Source organism: Arctopsyche grandis, chromosome 10 (assembly GCF_051622035.1).
Source record: "Arctopsyche grandis isolate Sample6627 chromosome 10, ASM5162203v2, whole genome shotgun sequence".
Lineage (NCBI taxonomy): Eukaryota > Metazoa > Arthropoda > Insecta > Trichoptera > Hydropsychidae > Arctopsyche > Arctopsyche grandis.
This window is the reverse complement of record NC_135364.1, coordinates 7,016,131-7,041,867: the sequence shown is the minus strand read 5'-3', so window position 1 is coordinate 7,041,867 and position 25,737 is coordinate 7,016,131. Positions and strand designations below refer to the sequence as shown.

At 33.0% G+C, this 25,737-nt stretch overlaps 2 protein-coding genes across 7 annotated transcripts in view; one reads left to right on the top strand and one right to left on the bottom strand.

The window, feature by feature from the left end:
- LOC143917576 (uncharacterized) overlaps positions 1-13,297 on the bottom strand; it is a 126,201-nt gene extending 112,904 nt beyond the window's left edge. Inside the window, exons 1-3 of one of the 5 annotated variants that reach the window (XM_077439129.1) lie at positions 11,256-13,297; positions 11,004-11,194; positions 10,359-10,870 (exon numbers count right to left, since the gene is read on the bottom strand). In XM_077439129.1, coding sequence (XP_077295255.1) covers positions 11,424-13,097 — 1,674 coding nt within the window. In that variant the 5' untranslated portion in view covers positions 13,098-13,297 and the 3' untranslated portion in view covers positions 10,359-10,870; positions 11,004-11,194; positions 11,256-11,423. Of the gene's footprint in view, positions 1-10,149 lie in introns of those variants that run through there. The other 4 variants (XM_077439126.1, XM_077439128.1, XM_077439130.1 and 1 more) reach the window with 4 other exon arrangements.
- LOC143917842 (uncharacterized) lies at positions 2,253-4,669 on the top strand. 2 transcript variants are annotated; one of them, XM_077439446.1, is made up of 4 exons: positions 2,253-2,575; positions 2,848-3,409; positions 3,584-4,339; positions 4,434-4,669. In XM_077439446.1, exon 2 carries the CDS (start codon positions 2,849-2,851, stop codon positions 3,296-3,298), a length of 450 nt encoding a protein of 149 aa, XP_077295572.1. In that variant the 5' UTR covers positions 2,253-2,575; position 2,848; the 3' UTR covers positions 3,299-3,409; positions 3,584-4,339; positions 4,434-4,669. The 2 variants fall into 2 exon arrangements, with proteins under 2 accessions (XP_077295572.1, XP_077295573.1); XM_077439447.1 differs by lacking the exon at positions 2,253-2,575 and having other exon boundaries at positions 2,842-3,409.
- Positions 13,298-25,737: the final 12,440 nt, after the last annotated feature.

The window sequence follows — 25,737 nt, the reverse complement described above, 5'->3', positions numbered from 1 at the left end:
GGCTACAAATACGGAGCACAGTTTTACTCCATAATATACTCACTCGACTCGTAGATATTTCAACACGATAAGACGGAGGTGTTCCAGTTTCTAATGTTTTAACTTGAAAGGAGTGAGATACGATATTGGCGGGCATTTGTCGAAATTTGGAAAGGGTCGGGTCGATCATGCGGACCAAAATCAATCAGGATCTATAAACTTCGAAGGCGGACTTTGGTCACAAGTCTTGGGATTTAAGCTCAATGGCTTTGATTTATCGCGGAGAATAAAGTATTCAAATCGCGGGCCCTTCCGATAGGTAAAGTTTGATTATTCGAAACGCTTTTTCGGGTATGTGCGTGTGTCGTTAAATCCGACTCGGACGATTTGATCTGGCGCAAATTGCGAATTTATATTATATTACGCCAATGTTGTATTAGCAATTTAATACCTGTACGTTTTCCGTTCTGATTTAATTTCAATTTCACTAATGGAAGCGTGAGAATTTAGTGCGATGTTTGTTCAATCACAATCTACAATGTTGATTCTATAATACATAGTCCTGTTTATCTTCAACGTTATCAAAAAATATCGTATTCTGATTACGTATAGATATACGTATATATTCACCTTAATATATGTACATATATTATGTGTTACAATTAACAATAGCAAGCAGACACTTCAGATAATTTATCTAGTATATATATGTATATATACATATATTTATTTATATGTATCTGTTTATGAGCCTTCATCTAGTTTATCTATGTACATATCAGCTTTCATATTTCTATAGTATTGTTAATGTATCAGGTTACCTATCAGAAGTTACCACTTTATCTCTGACGAGTTTGGTCCATCATTTATGACATGAAGCTCTTAAGCAAAATACATGCATGTATATCTATTCGATCATTTGTGTAAGTATTATTTTCCATTTGGCATAAATTGATCAAAATAGAACACTAAATCGGCGGTTGCGTTAATGTTAACCACCTAGAGGTTGCCGGGTTCGATCCCGTGGGTTGATCTTGATTGAAAATAATATATTCCGAGTATAATACGATTGCAAAAATTTATCATCCATAAATTTATATATATATATATATATATATATATATATATATATATATATATATATATATATATATATATATATATATATATATATATATATATATATATATATATATATATATATGTAGAATTGATTTTTAAACGAGCCGAGATAGAGTGTGTGTGGTATGCCTGGGAAAGACCGGATGCGTGTTGTTATGGTCACTTGTTGGAGAACGAGCCCGAAGCATGTGTTAATAAATACATAGTTCTGACTTAATCTGCGTTTCACTTGGAATCCTTCACATCCGGATCCTATATTTGGGGGCTTTGTCCGGGATGCCTGAAGACATTTCGAGTGACAGCCAGAAGCGGTCAGACGACGACGCGGAGTTTTGACAGTTGAGGTTAGGACGCGCGCGCGATGACGAGAATGCGGAAGCCCGTGACGTCGGTGACGTCACGTCAGCGAACACGCCACACGACGATGATGATATCCAAGACGATAGCGCCAATGTCAGCGTCAGTTTTACGTCGGCTAACTGTCGTGGAGATGCAGAGGTTCGCGGACTTAGACGAAGATGATGACGACGACGATGAAGAGGAAGAAGAAGACGAAGTGCCATATTTTGACAGAGACAAATTCGAGACTTACGCGCCACGGTTTAAGGGGATTGGCGGTGTGCCAATCAGCCGGTGGATTGAGCACATGGAAGAATTTGCGAAGTTCTTCCACTGGACGCCCCTGGAGCAACTGGTCTACGGGAGAATATATTGCGTAGGAACAGCGAGAATGTTCCTGGATTCAGAAGGGATAATTATATCATGGACTATCCTTAAGCAGAAGCTGATAGAAGAGTTCCAGTGGGATGACGAAGAGCTCGTCTTTGAAGAACGAGAAATGCTTGCACAAGCAGGGCCCATTGACTCCGATTCAAGTGGGGCCGGTGAAACACCAGACGACGAACCCAGGGTGACGGGGCCCGTGAGAAACCGTGAAAACCGAGAAAGACTGAGTTCACGATGCTACAATTGTGGTGGACGTGGTCATTTAGCAGCCGACTGTAGGTTTAAGACGAGAGGAACTCGTTGCTTCAATTGCAACGAGTTTGGGCACATATCAGCTCAATGTAACAGCACCAAAACAAAGACTGTCTTGACAATACAAGAAGAAATAAGAAAAGAAGTTAACTTAGAACGGAGTCTGCCGAGGAGGAAAAAAGAGCAAGACATGAGGGATCGTAAGGAAGTGTGGCAACAGGCATGTAAAAGACCTTTGCAGCAACGGGCTTCACGAGAGATGTCTGCTCAAAGAGAACTCATTGTTTCCAATGATGAAGAGGACGATGCAAACATGGCTGATGGAGGTGTGAACCTGGCTGATGTAAGTGTGAACAGTGATGGTTTGCACAGAAAAAGACCTTTGCAGCAACGGGCTTCACGAGAGATGTCTGCTCAAAGAGAACTCATTGTTTCCAATGATGAAGAGGACGATGCAAACATGGCTGATGGAGGTATGAACCTGGCTGATGTAAGTGTGAACAGTGATGGTTTGCACAGAAAAAGACCTTTGCAGCAACGGGCTTCACGAGAGATGTCTGCTCAAAGAGAACTCATTGTTTCCAATGATGAAGAGGACGATGCAAACATGGCTGATGGAGGTGTGAACCTGGCTGATGTAAGTGTGAACAGTGATGGTTTGCACAGAAAAAGACCTTTGCAGCAACGGGCTTCACGAGAGATGTCTGCTCAAAGAGAACTCATTGTTTCCAATGATGAAGAGGACGATGCGAACATGGCTGATGGAAGTATGGACGGTGATGGATTGCAAAGAAGAAGACTTTGGGACTACGGAGACATACCGTTTTCAAATACGGATGAACCACCCGATGATCAATTTGGAAAAGGATCTAAGGATTATAGTCATTTGAAGAATTCTGAAGATGAGAATAAAGAAAAGGAAAAACATAAAGACAAAGAGAAAGATATGGCTAAATCACAAGAAGGATTAAGGGACCCAGTCAAAATTTCAACACCAAAAGACACTGTATTCACTTTCAAGCTCAGTCGTAGTCGGATTGATGTTAATTCAATGGAAAAGAAAATAGAACCATGGATTGAGAAAAGACTTACTGGATGTATCAGTGAGCTAGAACCAATATGTGTTGACTTCATTTATGGTAAATTACTAGCAGAATATCTGTGGGGTGACGGCAGATTCCTCGGACAGTCACAGAGAATCGCCGAGGGCATTGGATAGAATTTAAGTTGCACCGATGGAAGTGAAGTGTGCGTTTGTGAATTAGAGAATAAGTGAAATACCTGGAGGGTTTTTAGTTAAGCCTTACTTGTAATTTGATGATTGAAAAGTGTAATGTTTTATTGCTTATTCTAGTATTTTTGGGAAGTGCTTTGTATATTGAATCATGTTTTAATTTGGTTACATGCTTAGAAGAATATAAGATAACTGTATTGAAATGTAATTCTAGTAATGTTTTAAAATGTGATTGTTTCCGATGTAAAGATTTAACCTGTCATTGTAAAGGTATTGATTTTAATGTTTTATTGCTAATTCTAGTAATGTTTTGAAATGTGATTGTTTCCGATGTAAAGATTTAACCTGTCATAGTAAAGGTATTGATTTTAATGTTTATTGCTAATTCTAGTAATGTTTTAAAATGTGATTGTTTCCGGTGTAAAGATTTAACCTGTCATTGTAAAGGTATTGATTTTAATGTTTTATTGCTAATTCTAGTAATGTTATAAAATGTGATTGTTTCCGATGTAAAGATTTAACTTGTCATTGTAAAGGTATTGATTTTAATGTTTTGTATTGCTTGACATAATTTTAAATTGTAATTGTGATGATTTATGTGTAACTTTAATTGTTATGTGTAACTTTATTGAAGATTGAATTGTGTTGAAATGAAAAAATTGATTTGTAGTGAAATGTGTAACGATTAATTTGTTATAATTGTAATTGTTATGTAAATTGTGAAATGATTGATGTATAAGTGTATTGAAATGTAGTTGTGATGATGATTGTAATTGTGATGATGATTGTAATTGTGATTTAAATTGTAATTGTGACAATTGAAAGCATGTTTAGGAGAATATAAGATGATTTTATGGAATGGAAGATTAAACATTGTTGAGGATGATAGAGGAAATGTTTTAAAAGAATGTAAGATGATACATTGTATAGAGTGGAAAATGAAATGTAAAAGAATGTGAGATGAAACATTGTTGAGGATGATAGAGGAAATGTTTTAAAAGAATGTAAGATGATACATTGTATAGAGTGGAAAATGAAATGTAAAAGAATGTGAGATGAAACATTGTTGAGGATGATAGAGGAAATGTTTTAAAAGAATGTAAGATGATACATTGTATAGAGTAGAAGATGAAATGTAAAAGAATGTGAGATGAAATGCTGTAAAAATATAAAAGACGAAGAATGTCATCCGAGGGCGAATGACAGTCAGGAATGACCGAATGTAGAATTGATTTTTAAACGAGCCGAGATAGAGTGTGTGTGGTATGCCTGGGAAAGACCGGATGCGTGTTGTTATGGTCACTTGTTGGAGAACGAGCCCGAAGCATGTGTTAATAAATACATAGTTCTGACTTAATCTGCGTTTCACTTGGAATCCTTCACATCCGGATCCTATATATATATATATATATATATATATATATATATATATACATGGTTGACTTCATCATTTATTGTTGCTGAACTTTTTGATTCTTCCTGGAGGCTGCATCGTCGCGATAGAGTAGATCGACGTGGTGGTGGTGTATTATTTGCTTGTCGTGATTGGTTTCGGTCAGTCCGGATGACAAATTTTGAAACTCTATCTGGTGAGGACTTATAGAATTCATAACTTAAAAATCATAATCGAGAAAGAATATTACGAAATACAAAAACCTTGTAAACATAGAATGAATTCAAGACGATAAACGATATATAATAATAATAATTATTATTTTTAGTTGTTTGTGTATATATATTTTTTTATTTTTTATTTTTATTTTATTAATTGAAAAATCAACAGACAGGATGTACAGAGATAGGTATAAAAAACACAAAAAGTAAATAAATAATATATGTAACACCCGAGTCCAATAATAGATTTTTACAAAAATGAAAAAGATAAATATAAGGAAAACAAATTAAAAAGTAAAGAATAAAGGCATGACAAAATATGTAGTACATTGCATAATTAAACTATAGTATTAAAATAATTGGAAAAGGTTATAAGATAGAATATAAGAAGAAATTGAAATTTACAAATATAAAAAACAAATGAAAAAGGTAAATACAAAATAAACAAATGAAATGGAAAGGAATGAAAGCTATAATATGATTAAATAGCACATTACATAACTAAACTAAAGTATAAAAATAATGGAAATATTGGAAAAATAGAATAGAAGAAAAAATGAATCAATCGGTCAAGATTCTCTTGATGTTAGACCTGAATTGATGTAGGGAAATACCAAACAGATCAACCTCATTCAGCTCTCCGTTAAACATACGATAAACGCGCTGCAGATAAAAATATTTTTGGGAATTAGTATTGAAAGGATCAAGTGAAAAGAGTGCAACGCGTCTAGGGTATCGAACTGGGATTCTGAAATTAACCTTATTCAGTAAATCAGAACAATCAAGGAAACCATTTATGAGCTTAAAGAAGAATATAGCATCAGAATGTCGTCGCCTGACAGAAAGATTGTTAAAAGAAAGGATTTTTAAAATGTCGGAAACAGTAGAATGGGTATAGGTAGGAAAAAGGTAGCGTAAGGATTTAATAAATTTAAGTTGAACTTTCTCAATACAATTAATATGGGATAAATAAAAAGGTGACCAGATAATTGAGGCAAATTCAAGGTGAGACCTTACAAAGGAAAAATAAAGTAATTTTAGTACGTAAGGATCATTAAAGGGTTTTGTTGAGCGGAGTAGGAATCCAAGAGATTTAAATGCTTTGTTGGTAATAAAAGAAATATGTTCAGAGAAATCTAGTTTATCATTGAGTATTACACCAAGATCCTTAATAGAAGATGACGTGTTAAGGATTGAATGATTTAATTGATATTGATTAGTAATAATTGACTTATTTCTAGTGAAATTTAAAATAGAGCATTTTTCTAGATTAATAAAAAGATCATTATTTAAACAATATATAGAGAATCTATCTAGATCTTCTTGTATCTTATGACAATCGTCTATGGTGTATATAGGTTTGTAAATTTTTAAATCATCAGCGTAAAGAAGTATAAAGGAATGTTTGAAGATGTATGAGATATCATTAATATAGAGTAAAAAGAATAAGGGACCTAAATGCGACCCTTGTGGGACACCGGAAGGAATATGTCTAAGTGATGATCTAAAACCATTGAGAATTATGATTTGGTGACGATTTAGTATATACGAAGAGATCCAACGAAATAAATTTCCTCGGATTCCGAGGGACCAAAGTTTATTGAGTAAAAGGTTGTGATTGATTTTATCAAAAGCTTTAGAGAAATCCGTATAAACGACGTCTATTTGGATTCGTTTGTCCATATAAGATGTGAGAGTACTAGTGAAATTAAGCAGGTTAGTCTCTACCGATCTCCCCTTAAAAAAACCATGTTGTTCAGGTATAATGTAGTTTTTGAAATTGGAGAAAAGGAAATTATAGATAATTTTTTCAAAGATTTTACTAATGACAGATAGTTTAGATATAGGACGGTAATTCTCAATAAGATTCTTATCACCTTTTTTAAAAATAGGGGTGATGTAAGATAATTTCCAATAGTCAGGAAATTTACCGTTCGACATAGAAAGATTGAAAAGGATTGTTATGGGAAGAGATAATGGGACAGCACATTTAACAAGGAAAAAAGAAGGCAAACCATCACAACCCGCACCAAGATTAACATTGAGAGAGTTGATGTGACTGAGTACAGTAGATAAGTCAAAATGAAAAGTAGATAAGTTACAAGAAGAAGTATCTGTATTAGAGATAGAAAGGTTAATGGTAGAATCACTATTGAAAGTGGAGTCAAAATAGTCAGCAAAAATGGTACAGATTTCAGAACCATGTGAAGCCGACTTATTTCCATAATACATTACGGAAGGATATGAAGAGGAGGTATTTTTTTTTGAATTTATATATGACCAAAATGATTTGGGATTAGTTTTAATATTATTTTGAATAAGGGAAATATAATTTCTAAAGCAGATTAAAGAATATTTTTTAATTCGAGCTCTTAATAGTGAAAAACTTTGATAATCTAAGGGATTTGAATAAATTTTAAATTTTTTATGGAATTTGTTTTTTTCTTTTATTATTTTAATAAGAGACGATGTAAACCAAGGGGGATATTTGGTACGTTTAGATTTAAGAGTAAAAGGGACGTGGCATTCAATAATAGTTTGTAAGGTATCGTAAAATTTTTTACAAGCTAAATCAATATTTAAATTGGACAAAAGTGAATTCCAATTGATATCGCTTAAAATTGGAATAATTGTAGCATAGTCAGCTTTTCTAAAGAGGAAAGTTTTATTATAATTATAATTCAAGGGTGAAGATTTGTTGTAAATTATTGAGATGCAAAAGGATAAATGATGAGAATCTTCATGGATTAGCGTAGAGTCAGCACGAGAAATATATAAGGGGAAACTACTAATAGCTAGGTCAAGAATACGATTATTAGTATTTGACAAATAATTGTATTGATAAAGTTTATTATAAGATAAGAATTGAGTAAAGGAAAGGGAAGAAAAATTAATACAATTGGAAGGAAATAGATGCAGATTTGAGTCGTATTTTGTCCAATCAATAGTGGGAAGATTGTAATCACCGAGTAAAATGAATTGATCCTCTGGATAATTGGTTATTAGATCAGATACTTTATTTAAATGGGTAACTAATAGAGTTTGGTGAGAATTACCAGGAGGAATATAGACAGTACAGATATTTAGTTTAAAAAATTTAGTGGTAATAGTAATCCAAAGGTCTTCTGTGGAAGTTAACCAATTATTTTGAATGACAGAGGGTAGATTATTTTTCACAGCTATGATTACACCACCACCAAATATTTGGTTATGAAGAGAATAATCTCTGTCACGTCGAAACACCTGATATCTGGCATCAAAAAACTCACTATTATTGAATGAGTCATTTAGCCAAGTTTCTGATAGACAGATAATATCATAATTATTAACTAATACATTTTGAAGAAAAGAGTCAGATTTAGTTCGGAGACCTCTGACATTTTGATAATAAATGACAAGACGATTAGAAGACATTGTAAAAAAGGAAGTAGATAGAGCACGTAGTGATATAAATATAAATATCCATATGCATAAATGAAAATAGATATATGCATATAAACATACACATAACTGCATACACAGATAAAGATATGGAATTATTAAGCAAACCATCCTTGGTGATACCAGTTGAAATACAAAGGTATACATGGACACAAATATAAAAATGAACTCGTACCTTTTTTAGTTTATGAGTAAAATATATGTAAATAGCATAGTTATATAGTAATAATAAAAATAATAAATTATATAGCCATACGTACATAATTGTTTGCACATACATTATAATATGTGATGCAGACCAGTAGACAATAAATGCATAGATAATTATTAGGTTATTAAAATTTAATATTGCACTTAGTCATTTGATTTTGCAAAGATCTGATTCTTTTGAGATTTGTATGATATTGGAGCTCGCACTTTTTCTAATCATGATCTTGCAATCTTTAACCCACAAGTAGGCGTAGTTATATTCAGTTTTCAATTGGCGTGCTCGCTTCAATAATAATTTATTCGTTGGTGTAAGGTGATCCGTGACGTATAGGGTGGTGGGCGGGCCTGGAATATTGATGTCGTTGGTGGTGATGCCGCGGCGGGCGCGCACGGCCGCCATCAGCAGCTCCTTACGACGGCGCTGAGTGAACCGTACGACCACTGATGACGTGCGCACACTCACATCGCTGTTGCCCTCTCGCTGTTGCTGTTGCTGTTGCTGTGAACCTGCAACGCCCTGGGACGGGTACGGCCGCACACGGTGTATGGTGTCAATATCTGTGTCGCACAATTTGTGACCCACGACAGCACATAAGTCATATAATATAGACACTAGATTTTCACCCTTTTTCATAGGTATGCCGGATATTTCTACATTGTTTTTTCTAGAGAATTGATCTTGCAGATTGTTTCCTTTTTTCAGTTCAACAATAGTATTTTGCGCCTCAATTAAACCTTTATTTACATCAGAAAAGCAGGAAATTTTCTTTTCAGCAGTGGTTAGTCTCCCATCAAATTCATCAGACTTAGCCTCTATTGTGAATAATTTATTGTTTATGTCTGTGATTACAGATTTTATGTTTTCAAACTCATTTTTCATGGTATTAAAGTCTGCTCGAAAGCATTTAATTTCATTAAGTATATCAAATAAAGATGGCTGAGGACTGATGACTGAATCTTGAGAACTGAGCATTAGTGATGAGGACTGAGACGGCGGAAGGGGGTTAGGATGGATACGGCAAGAAACGCATCGCCATTTTTCCTTATTCTTTGACGTCATTTTTTTGTATTTTGTTTCCGAAATCCCCACACAATCATGGTGGAAAGGTTCTTCACAAAGCTCGCACAGCACATAATTAGTCAACAACACAACACTTTTGCATTTATAGCAAATCATTGTTAAGTATTATTAGTTATTAGCGTCACAATTTATAATTTAAATAAGAGAATATTCTCAAAATTTCGCACAAAAATATGTATGAAATAAATAGTTTTTTGTTTAACAATGTTGCATTATGCTGTAATATTGTAAATATGCTCTGGGTTCGAGAGTTAATATATAATTTCAGAAATCAGTTTGATCACGTTCGTTGCCAAACGAATATGTTTTGTTTTTGTTATGTCTAATTTATTATTTTGTTTCTTGTCTTTTCTGTTATATTTTTGACCATTGTAGCGCATTAGGAATTCCTGTTATGCTACAACGGTCCAAACTTTAAATAAATAAATAATATATATATATATATATATAGGATCCGGATGTGAAGGATTCCAAGTGAAACGCACAGATTAAGTCAGAACTATTTATTGTACACGCTCTTCGGGCTTGTCCTCCAACAAGTGACCATAACAACACGCATCCGGTCTTTCCCATGCATACCACACACTTTATCCCAGCTTGACCAACTATACCTACGGCTCGTTTAAAAATCAATTCTACATTCGGTCATTCCTGACTGTCATTCGCCCTCGGATGACATTCTTCGTCTTTTATATTTTTACAGCATTTCATCTCACATTCTTTTACATTTCATCTTCTACTCTATACAATGTATCATCTTACATTCTTTTAAAACATTTCCTCTATCATCCTCAACAATGTTTAATCTTACATTCTTTTACATTTCATTTTCCACTCTATACAATGTATCATCTTACATTCTTTTAAAACATTTCCTCTATCATCCTCAACAATGTTTAATCTTCCATTCCATAAAATCATCTTATATTCTTCTAAACATGCTTTCAATTGTCACAATTACAATTTAAATCACAATTACAATCATCATCACAACTACATTTCAATACACTTATACATCAATCATTTTACAATTTACATAACAATTACAATTATAACAAATTAATCGTTACACATTTCACTACAAATCAATTTTTCATTTCAACATAATTCAATCTTCAATAAAGTTACACATCACAATTAAAGTTACACATAAATCATCACAATTACAATTTAAAATTATGTCAAGCAATACAAAACATTAAAATCAATACCTTTACAATGACAAAAGTTAAATCTTTACATCGGAAACAATCACATTTCAAAACATTACTAGAATTAGCAATAAAACATTAAAATCAATACCTTTACAATGACAGGTTAAATCTTTACATCGGAAACAATCACATTTTAAAACATTACTAGAATTAGCAATAAACATTAAAATCAATACCTTTACTATGACAGGTTAAATCTTTACATCGGAAACAATCACATTTCAAAACATTACTAGAATTAGCAATAAAACATTAAAATCAATACCTTTACAATGACAGGTTAAATCTTTACATCGGAAACAATCACATTTTAAAACATTACTAGAATTACATTTCAATACAGTTATCTTATATTCTTCTAAGCATGTAACCAAATTAAAACATGATTCAATATACAAAGCACTTCCCAAAAATACTAGAATAAGCAATAAAACATTACACTTTTCAATCATCAAATTACAAGTAAGGCTTAGCTAAAAACCCTCCAGGCATTTCACTTATTCTCTAATTCACAAACGCACACTTCACTTCCATCGGTGCAACTTAAATTCTATCCAATGCCCTCGGCGATTCTCTGTGACTGTCCGAGGAATCTGCCGTCACCCCACAGATATTCTGCTAGTAATTTACCATAAATGAAGTCAACACATATTGGTTCTGGCTCACTGATACATCCAGTAAGTCTTTTCTCAATCCATGGTTCCATTTTCTTTTCCATTGAATTAACATCAATCCGACTACGACCAAGCTTGAAAGTGAATACAGTGTCTTTTGGTGTTGAAATTTTGACTGGGTCCCTTAATCCTTCTTGTGATTTAGCCATATCTTTCTCTTTGTCTTTATGTTTCTCCTTTTCTTTATTCTCATCTTCAGAATTCTTCAAATGACTATAATCCTTAGATCCTTTTCCAAATTGATCATCGGGTGGTTCATCTGTATTTGAAAACGGTATGTCTCCGTAGTCCCAAAGTCTTCCTCTTTGCAAACCATCACCGTCCATACTTCCATCAGCCAGGTTCACACCTCCATCAGCCATGTTCGCATCGTCCTCTTCATCATTGGAAACAATGAGTTCTCTTTGAGCAGACATCTCTCGTGAAGCCCGTTGCTGCAAAGGTCTTTTTCTGTGCAAACCATCACTGTTCACACTTACATCAGCCAGGTTCACACCTCCATCAGCCATGTTTGCATCGTCCTCTTCATCATTGGAAACAATGAGTTCTCTTTGAGCAGACATCTCTCGTGAAGCCCGTTGCTGCAAAGGTCTTTTACATGCCTGTTGCCACACTTCCTTACGATCCCTCATCTCTTGCTCTTTTTTCCTCCTCGGCAGACTCCGTTCTAAGTTAACCTCCATCAAAACACACGGTTTTTTAACACATTTCACTTTGCTGCCGTCAATGCACATAAGAACGGATTCTGTGATAGGGCTACCCAACAGGGCGGCAACCGGGATACTGACTTCTTTTCTTATTTCTTCTTGTATTGTCAAGACAGTCTTTGTTTTGGTGCTGTTACATTGAGCTGATATGTGCCCAAACTCGGTGCAATTGAAGCAACGAGTTCCTCTCGTCTTAAACCTACAGTCGGCTGCTAAATGACCACGTTCACCACAATTGTAGCATCGTGAACTCAGTCTTTCTCGGTTTTCACGGTTTCTCACGGATCCCGTCACCCTGGGTTCGTCGTCTGGTGTTTCACCGGCCCCACTTGAATCGGAGTCAATGGGCTCTGCTTGTGCAAGCATTTCTCGTTCTTCAAAGACGAGCTCTTCGTCATCCCACTGGAACTCTTCTATCAGTTTCTGCTTAAGGATAGTCCATGATATAATTATCCCTTCTGAATCCAGGAACATTCTCGCTGTTCCTACGCAATATATTCTCCCGTAGACCAGTTGCTCCAGGGGCGTCCAGTGGAAGAACTTCGCAAATTCTTCCATGTGCTCAATCCACCGGCTGATTGGCACACCGCCAATCCCCTTAAACCGTGGCGCGTAAGTCTCGAATTTGTCTCTGTCAAAATATGGCACTTCGTCTTCTTCTTCCTCTTCATCGTCGTCGTCATCATCTTCGTCTAAGTCCGCGAACCTCTGCATCTCCACGACAGTTAGCCGACGTAAAACTGACGCTGATAATGGCGCTATCGTCCTGGATATCATCATCGTTGTGTGGCGTGTTCGCTGACGTGACGCCACCGGCGTCGTCTGTATGTTCGTACGCGTCATGGCGCGCGCGTCCTTAACCTCAACTGTCAAAACTCCGCGTCGTCGTCTGACCGCTTCTGGCTGTTACTCGAAATGTCTTCAGGCATCCCGGACAAAGCCCCCAAATATAGGATCCGGATGTGAAGGATTCCAAGTGAAACGCACAGATTAAGTCAGAACTATTTATTGTACACGCTCTTCGGGCTTGTCCTCCAACAAGTGACCATAACAACACGCATCCGGTCTTTCCCATGCATACCACACACTTTATCCCAGCTTGACCAACTATACCTACGGCTCGTTTAAAAATCAATTCTACATATATATATATATATATATATATATATATATATATATATATATATATATATATATATATATATATATATATATATATATATATATATATATTTATATATGTATATATACAAGGTTAATATCATAGATGTCTCTCAGGGACAACACGCAATGACACCATCTTAAATGGCTTTAATTAATGACAGTATGTTTATTAACTGAATATGATTTAATTTTTCTGGCATGCCATTTATACATATGTATATTTACATACATACATGAGCCATTATATTTGAAAGTTGCGGAAGTGCAATTTTCAGTTCCAAAAACAATATGTTTGTTTTATTTCATTCTCAAATTGGGTATCACTTATTTTAATTCGATATGTCCAGAATATTTGGAAAGCAGAATAAACGTATGACAAGCCATCAGTATTTTTAAATAATGTTAAACGCAAAACATTATATTTAATGTTGTGTGAAATATTTCTCGAAATGAAGAAAAGTGTCTAACGTCTCATATGTAAGTATGTATAATATGCTTAGGTTACGTCGTTGAAAAAAATAGCTTTTACGTCTTGTGCATTAATTTTTAATACTGAAACAGCGCTTAGAAAATATTGTACATCAAAAATGTTTCAAACGATGAAAAGTTTCCGTATTTTACGATAAAAGCTAGCTCGCCTGTGTGAATAATTCACGTTTAAATCCCATACAGCCCCCTATTATTCTATTTATGTTCGAATACATAAATTAGCGCACATACAATATAAATACGACGTTTTTATGACCGCTCTAACGTGGTGAAAACAATGCGTTAAATATGATATTACAGTTTAAATTGTGTTAGTCCGCGTAATGCATCATGTTGTTAGTCATTAGACGTTTCTTTTGCGGTGAATTTCGCGTAGGTAATAGTGCTGAAATTTTAAAACGTTGTAACACTGGAAATATTTTCGGCCTAATCGACCGAAAACGTCGGTGCCTTTTGTGCAATTTTTTCTGATTGTAAGACCTCAAATGTATTATTTTTTTTCGCCCTCCCCGCCGCGAAAAAACCATCTGTTTCCGTTCCGACCGTAATTCTGAATATTTCAAGAGTGCAAAACCGACCAATTTCTTTGATGCGAAATGAAATTCGGACCACTTTTGTGTTCGGAGGTTTCACCTTATTCGAAATAATCATAACGAATATTATAAATGTACTCATTCATTATGATACAAACACTCGTACGCAGGCAGAGATTCAAAGCACTTTTCTGACTTATCTATTCGCGGAATGACCTTCCGCTTCTGATCTCGTGTTTATGATAATATTTTCATACGGCGAAATCCGTTCATTTTTTTTAAAGTGGAACCGGGTTGTATTTTTTCATATACGTAAAATTATCCGGATTACTTTTCTTCTTTGACTCCGAAAAAAAATCTTATATCTGGAATGGTTTAAGCATGCTTTATGTGATGCGGTTTTGGAAGTCGTTCTTAAGGACACCGCACGAGAGGGATTACTTCTGGATATAATAGGAGCTTATCCCCATGCAGAAATTTTTCAACAAATTTCATAAGAAAGATAAAATACCCCCTGAGCAGTTGGCGTTAACCGCCACTAAAAATTGAATTTCAAAATAATTTAAAGCGATATTTAAATTTTACGACGTTACGTGAATGAGGTCTCTAGTCTGCCCCCCCCCCCATTTTTAAATATCCTCCAAAGAGAATTCACGAAAATATTATTACGGGGGACTTCTCGTGCAACCAGAGATAAGTCTTGCATATTTAAAAGGAGAAACGTGCTGTGATTCTGAATGTTCCACTAATGCATACAAAGCGTTGAAAATTCACTCGTATTTTTCCCCATAATATTGAACGCTCGCCTCGAAAATGCCATTACGATTGCACAATTCTTTTGTGGGCGAAATCTTGCACAAACGTTGTGAATATTGTGAAAACATCTCAAAGAAATCTCAAATTTTCTATTGCAAGCTGCTCGATATTGACATTATTATAGCTATGTATATATTTGGATTAGTTCAAAATGATATACGTACACATGAATCGAAAGTATACATGCTTAAAACACACCTATGTATATGCATGTTCATTTGGATAAAATTTAATGACATTGTGCTTTCTCTTTTTCAATTCCACACCATTTCACTAATCGGAACCAAACTTCGCACGGTTACTCTCAATAACCCAGAGGTTGTCATGAGGTGCTTGAATTTTATTTGGTACTTTTCTTTGAAGTACTAAGCGTACATATTTCCATTTCAATGATTTCGGTATTATTTTATATAAAATGTACATATTGGATTCATTGTGCTATATTTACATAACTATATTCAACAAATGTATTTAATTTTATGATTTTATTGAATACACATTGCTCACAGCAAAAATTTGTCTACATAAATTTTACATATACCTACCGAAAGGTCGTAAAATTAGACACAATTTCGTGAATCTACTTGAAGTCTATTAATTTTCATACATGTTTCGGTAATCATTAGAATATCAAAAATATCAAAGAAAATCATCTAAATTTTATGTTTCGTTGTAGTACTGTGGATAGAATTTTCTAAAAATATATCTAGAAGATCCATCAAAATTCTATTTTTCACTGGAACTTTAGTACTATGAACCTATAACTATATATTCAGAGCTTTCACTAGTCCATAGTACATGAGCCAAAGCGTAGCTCACTGGAAGTTATATTGCCTACGAATAGAGAGGTCGTGGGTTCAAGTTCAGGCCAAATACGTTGCTGGTGAGATCTTGGTGGAAATTAAAAAAAAAACAGATTAGCCGTCTCCTGCTAGAATTTTCCGATTTATCTTGTTTAATTTTTAAAATAAATCGGTATACTCCTGCAAGTTTCTTGCAAATTGGAGTTTCTAGCATCTTGAGTTTGTTTATTCTTATTAACTATGCTACCGAGATACTACATATGTAATAAAGTAATCTTGAAAAATTGTTGATTGTACCATAGATGTTTCTATTGTATTCGACATATACATATGTATATGTGTAATTGTACTGTAATGTTTGAAATTATTAGTAATTATGTATGTACAAAATAATTTAACTTAGGGTAAATCTTGTCATGGCACATGATAGAAATGTTTTTATAAAATAAAAAAATTTCAACCATTTTAATTCACAATCTGAGTGAAGAGATTCAAAATTTTGTAAATGTATGTATCTTAATTTATACTTTTGATCTCCATCGTTTAAATGTAACAAAATTCCTTAGAAAATTTTTATAACTTCTTATAACCAACAGCATAGATGTTATCATGTAATGGTTTCAATTGTGTGGTAACGGATTCTATCCCTGGCTTTGTTCTGCTAGCCAGACTTTGGATATGTGACTCCAAGGTCAAACGTTTCCTATCAGAGTTTGCCAATCTATCTGATTTCAGTTAAAAACGGTTCCGAAAAATTGGCAAACCTGTCCTATTCGAGTTTTCCAGCATTTCGATTTTCGCTGATTTGTATGAAAGCTGCAAAATGTATCCATAGATGTCTTTATGATTTTAAATCGATGACTGTATTTGCCTTGTATGATACTTACAATATATTTGTACAATGTTTGACCATAAATATCGTATATAATGAAAACAAATGGGTATTAATAAATAATAATTATTAATAAATAATAATTATTAATATTCTCACTCGCCGCAAATATGTTGGAAAAGTGTGCATGATTGATCGAAAAATTATAAATATATCAGTCTAATCATATTTTATAACTGGAATTCAAAAACAATGATCTCCGTTCTTCTTTTCTTTGTACACGTATATAATATTTATTTATTTTCAATCCCATGGTATTGTAAAACGATTCACACTCGCCGCAAATATGTTGGAAAAGTGTGCATGATTGATCGAAAAATTATAAATATATCAGACTAATCATATTTTATAACTGGAATTCAAAAACAATGATCTCCGTTCTTCTTTTCTTTGTACACGTATATAATATTTATTTATTTTCAATCCCATGATATTGTAAAACGATTATATTTATTTAGCACTCGAAGAAGTTTGATAGCTACCGCTCCAACCACGTACCCGATGAAACGTAAACACATATCGACCGTGAAAATGTTTTGAATACACTGTGAAAACCATATTTCACATCTATCGAAACTCCATAGAGCGTAGACGCCCTCGTAACGACCCCATATTTTTCTTTAACAACAATTTTCACTGAATTCGACACCCTCACTGGTTGTGGATATTTTTCCTATTGCGATAAAAAATTTCAACGCTAAAAATATCCAAATGAGGAAAAAAAGCAGTTATTTTCACGTTAAACTACACTGACGACGTGCAAAGTATTTTTTTCCAAGAGCGTTCCGAATCTCCTAATTTATGATATGGCGCTAACACGCGTATGAATGACTTCGTATTATTACTATATAAGAGTGTGGGAGGAAACTCTTTCCAAATAATTACTTTTTACCCCTTACTTTACCCCTATAGGTTGGTTTTAGGGATGGGTAAATGTTTCTTTGCCGTCCCATCTACTTTCATTACCAAAAACCAACAGACCGGAAAACTTTCTTGAAGTCTTCGTTAATTTAGTCTGAATATTATATAGCACACGAATTTAAACTTGATTCGTTTTATACAAAATTGCATTATACTTAAACACATTTTTTAATCAACATAGTAGATTATCCTTGTAATTTGATTTGAACAATATACATTGAAGGTTTTGGTCATGGTTTGATGAATTCAACAAACCTTTTGCATTAGTTCGTTTGAGTCTGCAGATTTCTCTTACTGTACGCAATAATGATTATTAAGTATTCGGTCTGCCTGCCAGATACGAATGTCGTCCCTGGAAACCTAATCTGATAATCGAAAGGGTTTCAGTTTTAATTTGTTTCTGTCTAAGGCTTTGTCAATCTCGCTCACTTAAAATTAGCAAATTCGCAATGTGGCGCCCAGTTGTTCAAATGGAGCGAAAGGCTTTGAACCGTTTAAAGCATTCAATACACACATGTGTACATACACATGTATCGGAAAAATACGAATCTGGTACATCCAAGTGTGAAATCTCTTTGAAACCGCTTCGCAATAAATCGTTATTTTTTTTCCCATTCTGTACTGTTCGAAAAATTTCAACAGTTAACTATTACCGTTCTAACTTCAGCATATTGCGTAGTTTCATTGTATTCTGTACATATGTATGTATGTATATGTACATACATATATACGTATGTATACAAATTGAGGTTTGGCGCGAAACTTTTACAATACAAAAGTATCGACATAAACTTAAACTGGGTGTTTATTTTACGGTGACATTTTCCGATAAAGTTTTTCCCGCGCGTTCACTCGCTATAGAAAGTTTTCTCCCAAAGAAAGTTTAATAGTACAAGTTGAATATTTCGCTTCCATTTTGAATGAGACACACGAAATTCTGTTTCTTTCCATTATATCAAAAATATATACCTACTAGAAGTAGAATATACACTTATACGCATATCGAACAACAAAAGATAAAATGTTGTGGCAATGTGATTAATTTATGATGTCTTCTAATATATAAGGAGTGATATATTAATATCGAACAGTATATTGTTTGTATACATATATTATTTAGACAAAAAACATATTGAAATACAGGAGAAAGTACAATAATAAATGAACGGAACGAAATATGTAACACATCGTGTGTTAGTTAATCATTTTTAGATCGACGTGTTTATAAACGTACAATATGTAATTTCAATACCTATTTCGAAAATGATTTATATATTTAGAAGGTTTTATTTTATAAGAAAATTCACAGATTATATTAATTATTAAAAATATAATAAAATGCAAATCTAAGCTTTTGTATGTACGTGTATAGTAAAAGGAAAATACTTGGCAATATACATAGATCCCTACCTATACTACGTATACATACATATATAGGTATATTCATAGAATTAAATATCAGTTAAATTCTAGACACATCAATAATTTTCTGCAAGAAAAAAGATTTTAGAAAGTTTGGGATAATTTTACAATAAAAATTATTTCCATTGCAAAATTAGTGAGTTTGTAAATTGAATTGTATACATTTTTACAAACCTCTTCTTATTTTCACTTATTTAGAATTAAAAAAAAAACACAACAATCAATAATTATAAATTACGTAAGAGCAAAATCATCAAGTTAATATTTTTGACTCAATTTACTGTAGAGGAAGAAAGTGCATACACATAAAATGAATAAAAGTCTGCCTTTTAAAAATATACTAAGTGTAGTAAAATAAATTGAATTTGCATATTTAAGCACTTTAGACCTCACAAAGCTTCAGCAATTCAATTTTCTCCACATGTTGGCATTATTCATCTTTAAAAGTGTCGCATCGAGCTCATAATTTGCATTGACTTCTGATACGAAATCATGCTTATCTTAGAGTCTTCTAAATAATTACTTTTGTAATATGATTTAAATATTTAGCAGAAATCTAGACAGAAATTAGCCTCTTTTTCAATCGATGCTTTATTTTAGAAATATTTCTTCAGCATTTTCAAATTATTTATATATATAATAATACATATATGTGAAACGGATTTCAGCTAATTGAATAAATTTACATGATCGATATGGCCGCAATTTAAACTGGTGCCTGTTTTGCATAAACGTGTTGGATTACTTTTTTTTCGCTAATCAATCAAGAAATCCGAGTCTTGGGAGAGATCGCGATGTCTTTTTCCATTTGTCAGAGCTCATCTTCGGGTGAGGTAGGGGGCGAAAATCGCGCCCTGGGGCGGCTGCTTGCTCGTATCAACTGTCGCCCAAAAGGCCTGTAACCCTTATCATAATTTTCCCGAGTGCTACATCGATATATCATTGTCACACTACCAAAGAGCACACCCTTGAATAAAATATGCATATTAACGTTGAAAATCAATTTTGACAACTTTTACCACGCAACTTTATCTCAAAATGAAAAATATATGAAAAAAAATTTGGTGTTTGGAAAGCGTTTCAGCTTTTTACGGTTTAAGAATTTTGGCTTAGAACTATGTACATACATATGTACATATATACGTCTATTCGAAGCATGTAACCTTAAAAATCACTATATATAAGAAATAAATTATTTCGTATATAATCTGTAATATGTAAGACAGTAATATGTAAAAGAAACTACTGTTAATAACAATGATGTTCACAGAGCAAATTTAAAAGTTACAAAGTAGTTAGAAGTATGATATAACTTATTCTTTTTAAGACAGTAACTCTGATAAAGCTTACGTATCACCTCGGATGATTTTTTTCGTTTCTGTTAATTTTACATATTTTATTTTAAGGAAGGCCTAATAGGTAAACCCCGATGTGCCTTCCTGGCCAATTACAAATAATGCAGCATTTTTACTTTATATGTATGTAGGTCGCTGAATTACGAGACACTGAATTAACGAGACATCTATGAATGTTAAGCTTGTACATGTATTTTATTGTACATAAATCATACAGAAATAGTGGGTAGGATGTTTTTTAACCAATTTAATGGAGGAATCGTTTCAACAATAAAATCAGAAAAATTGGCAAACTGTGATGGGAAACGATTGACTTGGAGTCACAAACATCTAAGTCTGATCAGCAGCATTACTGAAAATATACTCAGAATATTTTTTTTTCAATCCAGGTCAACTCATGGGATTGAACCCGGCGACATCTCGGTGTTAGGCAAATGCCCAACCACCGAGCTATGCTGCTGGCTATGTATATATATATATATATATATATATATATATATATATATATATATATATGTATATTAAAAAAATACATTTGAATGGAATCTCGGTTTGCTCAAAGGTTTAACTTTGTATGTATGTTTTTGTAGAAAGTTAAAAACATGATGACTAAGCTAAATCAATTTCACCATAAAGTTTTGGGTCGTAGAATACAGTATTGCTGAATATTTGAACTTTATTATTGAAATTGTTAATAATACATTTTCAGTAGTGTGTATGTTCTTTGAATATATTTTCAGCGTGGATACGATTATATACTGATACTATCTATTGAATTTGTATGGGTAGGTTGGCGAAAACGTTATTGAAGGCCCGGAATTGACGTATCTTCAAAGTGTTTTTGGTGACGTTTTATTCGAGGTGATGCTCAAAGAAAAATGTATTAAATTTTCCTGGGAACATTTTAGGAGATTTCCGTAAACGCCTCGCGTCGTTTATAAATGATTGTTTTGTTTTCTTCGTTGTAAAAGTGGACCACTTTGAGTTTTCTAAAGGGACAACAAAGATACTGAAATATTGACGTTGGTTCCCGCGAGACAACCAACAAAAGGGTCTCGATACCATTGTGATGTTTACAAATGGGTTTTTGTGGACAAAACAAAGAAGAAAAATCACGCATTTTATGTATAGTGGCCTCATTTGAATAGAATATCCCGAGAAAAATATGTATACGACCATATGAAACATGTGGTAAAAGCTGGAAAATTCACAACAAAACGAAAAGGTTTAAGGCTCTTTATAATAATTGTATATATTTACAATACAATTTTATTATTCGACTACAATATGTTTATTTTAAATTAGCATAGACGTTACTCTATACATACTCGTATGTGTATATTTGTTTATTCATTGACTTCATTTTAAAAGACTTTTATAATAATTTCATTTTACATAATTTTTTTATGGATACACACGTGTAATATATACGAATGTAATACATTTACAAATCTAAAATAATATGTGAAGCCGAGAGATTAATGATTCAATATCCATTTTGCTGACTTTATAAAAAAACATACTCAATCATTGACATCATATGTACATACATAGATTGTCGCGAAAAACAATGTTTTAGCAAATATTTTTTTTCAACTTTTAAATAATTAATAACCAATTAATATTAAAGCTATTACATATATTTATTTTAGAAAAAAGTATTCTTAAAGAACTGTGAAATTCTAGTTGAAATTTTACATGTTTATGTACATATGTACATATTATAATATAATGGGCTTTTAATATTATATAACTTTTTGTTGATTTTAAGATATGAAGTACATGTCACATGTCATGTTTCAGAGATAGTTTATTTAAAAAAAAAATTGATTACGATGATGATGATTCAGTTAACATCGCTATCAATATATATATATATATATATTTTTATTTCATTATAATTTGATAATGTTCTATCACAATTTTATGGGAAATTAAAGGGATTCGTTGAATGTAAAATCTTTATATTATACTTTTTAACTATTAGTTTGGTATATTCGAAGGACACTTTAACCTTGAACTCAATATTTGGAACGATGAACTTGAGAAACGCGTAGATAATGAACAGTGGTTTGAATATTTTGACTTATAAGAACTAACGTTTAAACTCATTGAACTAGATAGACTGACTGAATGAAAATAATGTACTGACTGACTGTTGCACTGAAGTACGGTTTATATAGTCGATCAATGTAAGTAAATTTTGTTAGAAATCTTTTACTTTTTACATAGGTAAATATTTATATAGTTTATAGTAAATACCCCATTTTTTTATGATTTTAAATTGAAGCTACAAAGTGTCTTTTTTATTTATTTTTTATTTTACATAGCGTCTTCCTAGACAATTAATTAAAAACATTTCAGCATTTTAATTACATAAATCACTGTATTTCGAGAAGGTGAAGAACAAGAAATCAACAAATAATTAATCCACTGAGACATCTATGGATTTAGACTTGTACATACATTTTTAAAAATTGTACATTCATTAAATACAGAAGATTTGTGACAGCAGAAAGGATATTTTCAATTTTTGAGGAACCATTTCAAAAATAATCAGATAAAATTGGCAAACTCTGATAAGAAAGGATCGACTTGGAGTCACAAATATCCAAGTCTAAAGGTTAAAGATTAGCCTGGGATTGAACCCAATAATCTCTTGGTGCTAAACATAACCACTGAGGCATACTGCTGGCTAATTTATTGACTTATTTCCAAAAATCTGCTGCCCACCTATTTCTGATAATCCAAAATAAACATATAAAAAAGCATTTTTCTAATACCTTCTTATTCACTGAAACTCTTATTAATGAAATATGCTACTTATAACATAAAGGGCTTCATAAAACTTTTCGAAAACATAAAATGAGTACTGGGATTTATGTAAGTAACGCCTTGTTAGAAATATTCATGGCGATTTATTCGCACGATAAATACGATATTTAATGTAGCGGTTAGGTTACAATTTCGAGTTTGCGAATAATAACAATAAACAACCTATTATTGTTGTAACGCGTGTGTGCGTCATAAATAAACGTTTTTCACCAGATTGTTTCTGCTTTTCTTTACGTGCGTATGTAGAAAATGAAAAACTGCGAACGCTCAACTTTTCTCGTGTCGAATATCCTGCTAAACTTTCCCCGGCAAAAACATGTTTATAATTTGATTTCCTTTCTCTACCATAACATTTCGAGGAAGGTATTCGCATTTTCGCGCACACGCTGTGACAGAACTCGTGACGTTTGACTTTTTTATCATTTTTTTCCATTCGCATATTGAGTATTCAAGATCTGACCTGAGCGCGCTCGTTCTAAGGAAATTTATTTCACCATATGAATAGGCAGGTAGAGGCTCGTGAAATTGAATAGAAAGGGCAAAAGTTGAGCGAATCTGCGCTCATCTCGAGACCCACAAATATGGCCTAACTTGGTCTTTGCGAAACTATTCGGCTTGACGTAAAGTTGGCCGAGACGGTAACTTTTCCGCGACCGCCAGCCAATGTGGACAAAGTTCCCGTCTTCGGGTGATGTTGCCTTAACAAATCTTATCGAAATTGGTTCCAAGCAGCTTCCAGCCTACTTTAATATCGCGATATAATATTTTGGACCAAAGTCAAAGTGGCCAAACGAGTCAAGTTGATATTAAACCCTACCCCGTTGTGTGTAATAGCCGTCAAAACTGTCTTCCATTCATGTTTTGATAGATGTTTGTGAATTTTAAACAGATAAAATTGCTGTACTTAGGTTTTTACTTTATCTATGTATGTACGTAGTAACAATAGATGAAGTTTTGTGATCATGCGAAAATTCGAACTCGAGATTTTGACTGATTCGAACTCAGAATCGATCACCGATCACGTTTTCATGATCTAGAAAAAATGTGTGTGTGTGTGTGTGTGTGTGTGTCTGTGTGTGTGTGTATTTTGGGTATATTTTTAATACCGTTAGTCCTATCGAACTGAAACTTAGTATCGGTTAATGAAATTTTTATCGACACGTCGTAATTTGTTTTCAAATTTTTAAGTTGACCGGAAATGGTACCTCCCCTTATAGGTGTCCTCTTTTTTTTAAGTTTTTGAATTCAATTATCTTCCAAACCACTAACTGAATTAGACTGAATTTATTTTAAATATGATAGAAATAATAATTTTCATAACCTTATATTTTTTAAATATTTCTATCTGAACCGGAAGTAGTACTTTTACTCTAGAGAATTGAGGTTTTTTATGTTTTTCTCAGAAACCTTTTGTTTTATTGAACTGAAATTTCATAGCTAAAAGTTTAAGCTTAATACCAAGTTACAAATAAAATTTTGTAAGTATCTGTCAACCGGAAGTGGCAGTTTACTCTTGTTCAATTTATCTTCCACTATTTTTTTCGACCCCTTAAACATGTGTGTTCGTCACAAAAAAAATCAAGTATAATTCTTGTAGTAATGTGATGAAAATAAAAAAAATTATTAAATTTTATAAACCGGAAGTGGGATTTTTTTCACTTAGGAAGGTTGAAAATGTTGTGCCCACTACTCTGTCCACATCCCTGAACGTATTAAGCTGAAAATTTATATTTCTATCCTTTATGTACTAACTTAGAGCTGGTAGGGTTTTGGTCAGAATTCGTAAACCGGAAGTAGTATTTTTTTTTAAAACAATATTTCATTATTTTATTTTGACCTTTTAAATTGTTTTAAGCTTCTTGATATTTATTGTGTATAATAAAAATAGTAATTTTAATTAAAAATAAAAAAAAAATCACTTAATTTAATAAACCAGAAGTGGGATTTTTTTCCTCGTAGAAAGGTCAAAAATGTTGTGCCCACTACTCTGTCCACACCCCTGAACGTATTAAGCTGAAAATTTATATTTCTATCTTTTATGTACTAACTTAGAGCTGGTAGGCTTTTGGTCAGAATTTGTTAACCGGAAGTAGTATTTTTTTTTAAAACAATATTTCATTATTTTATTTTGACCTGTAAAATTATTTTTATTTTCTTGATATTTAATGAGTATAATACTGGTAGTAATTTTTGGTAATAAAAAAAATTTGAACAAAATTTGACAACCGGAAGTAGAACTTTTGTTTTGTGCAA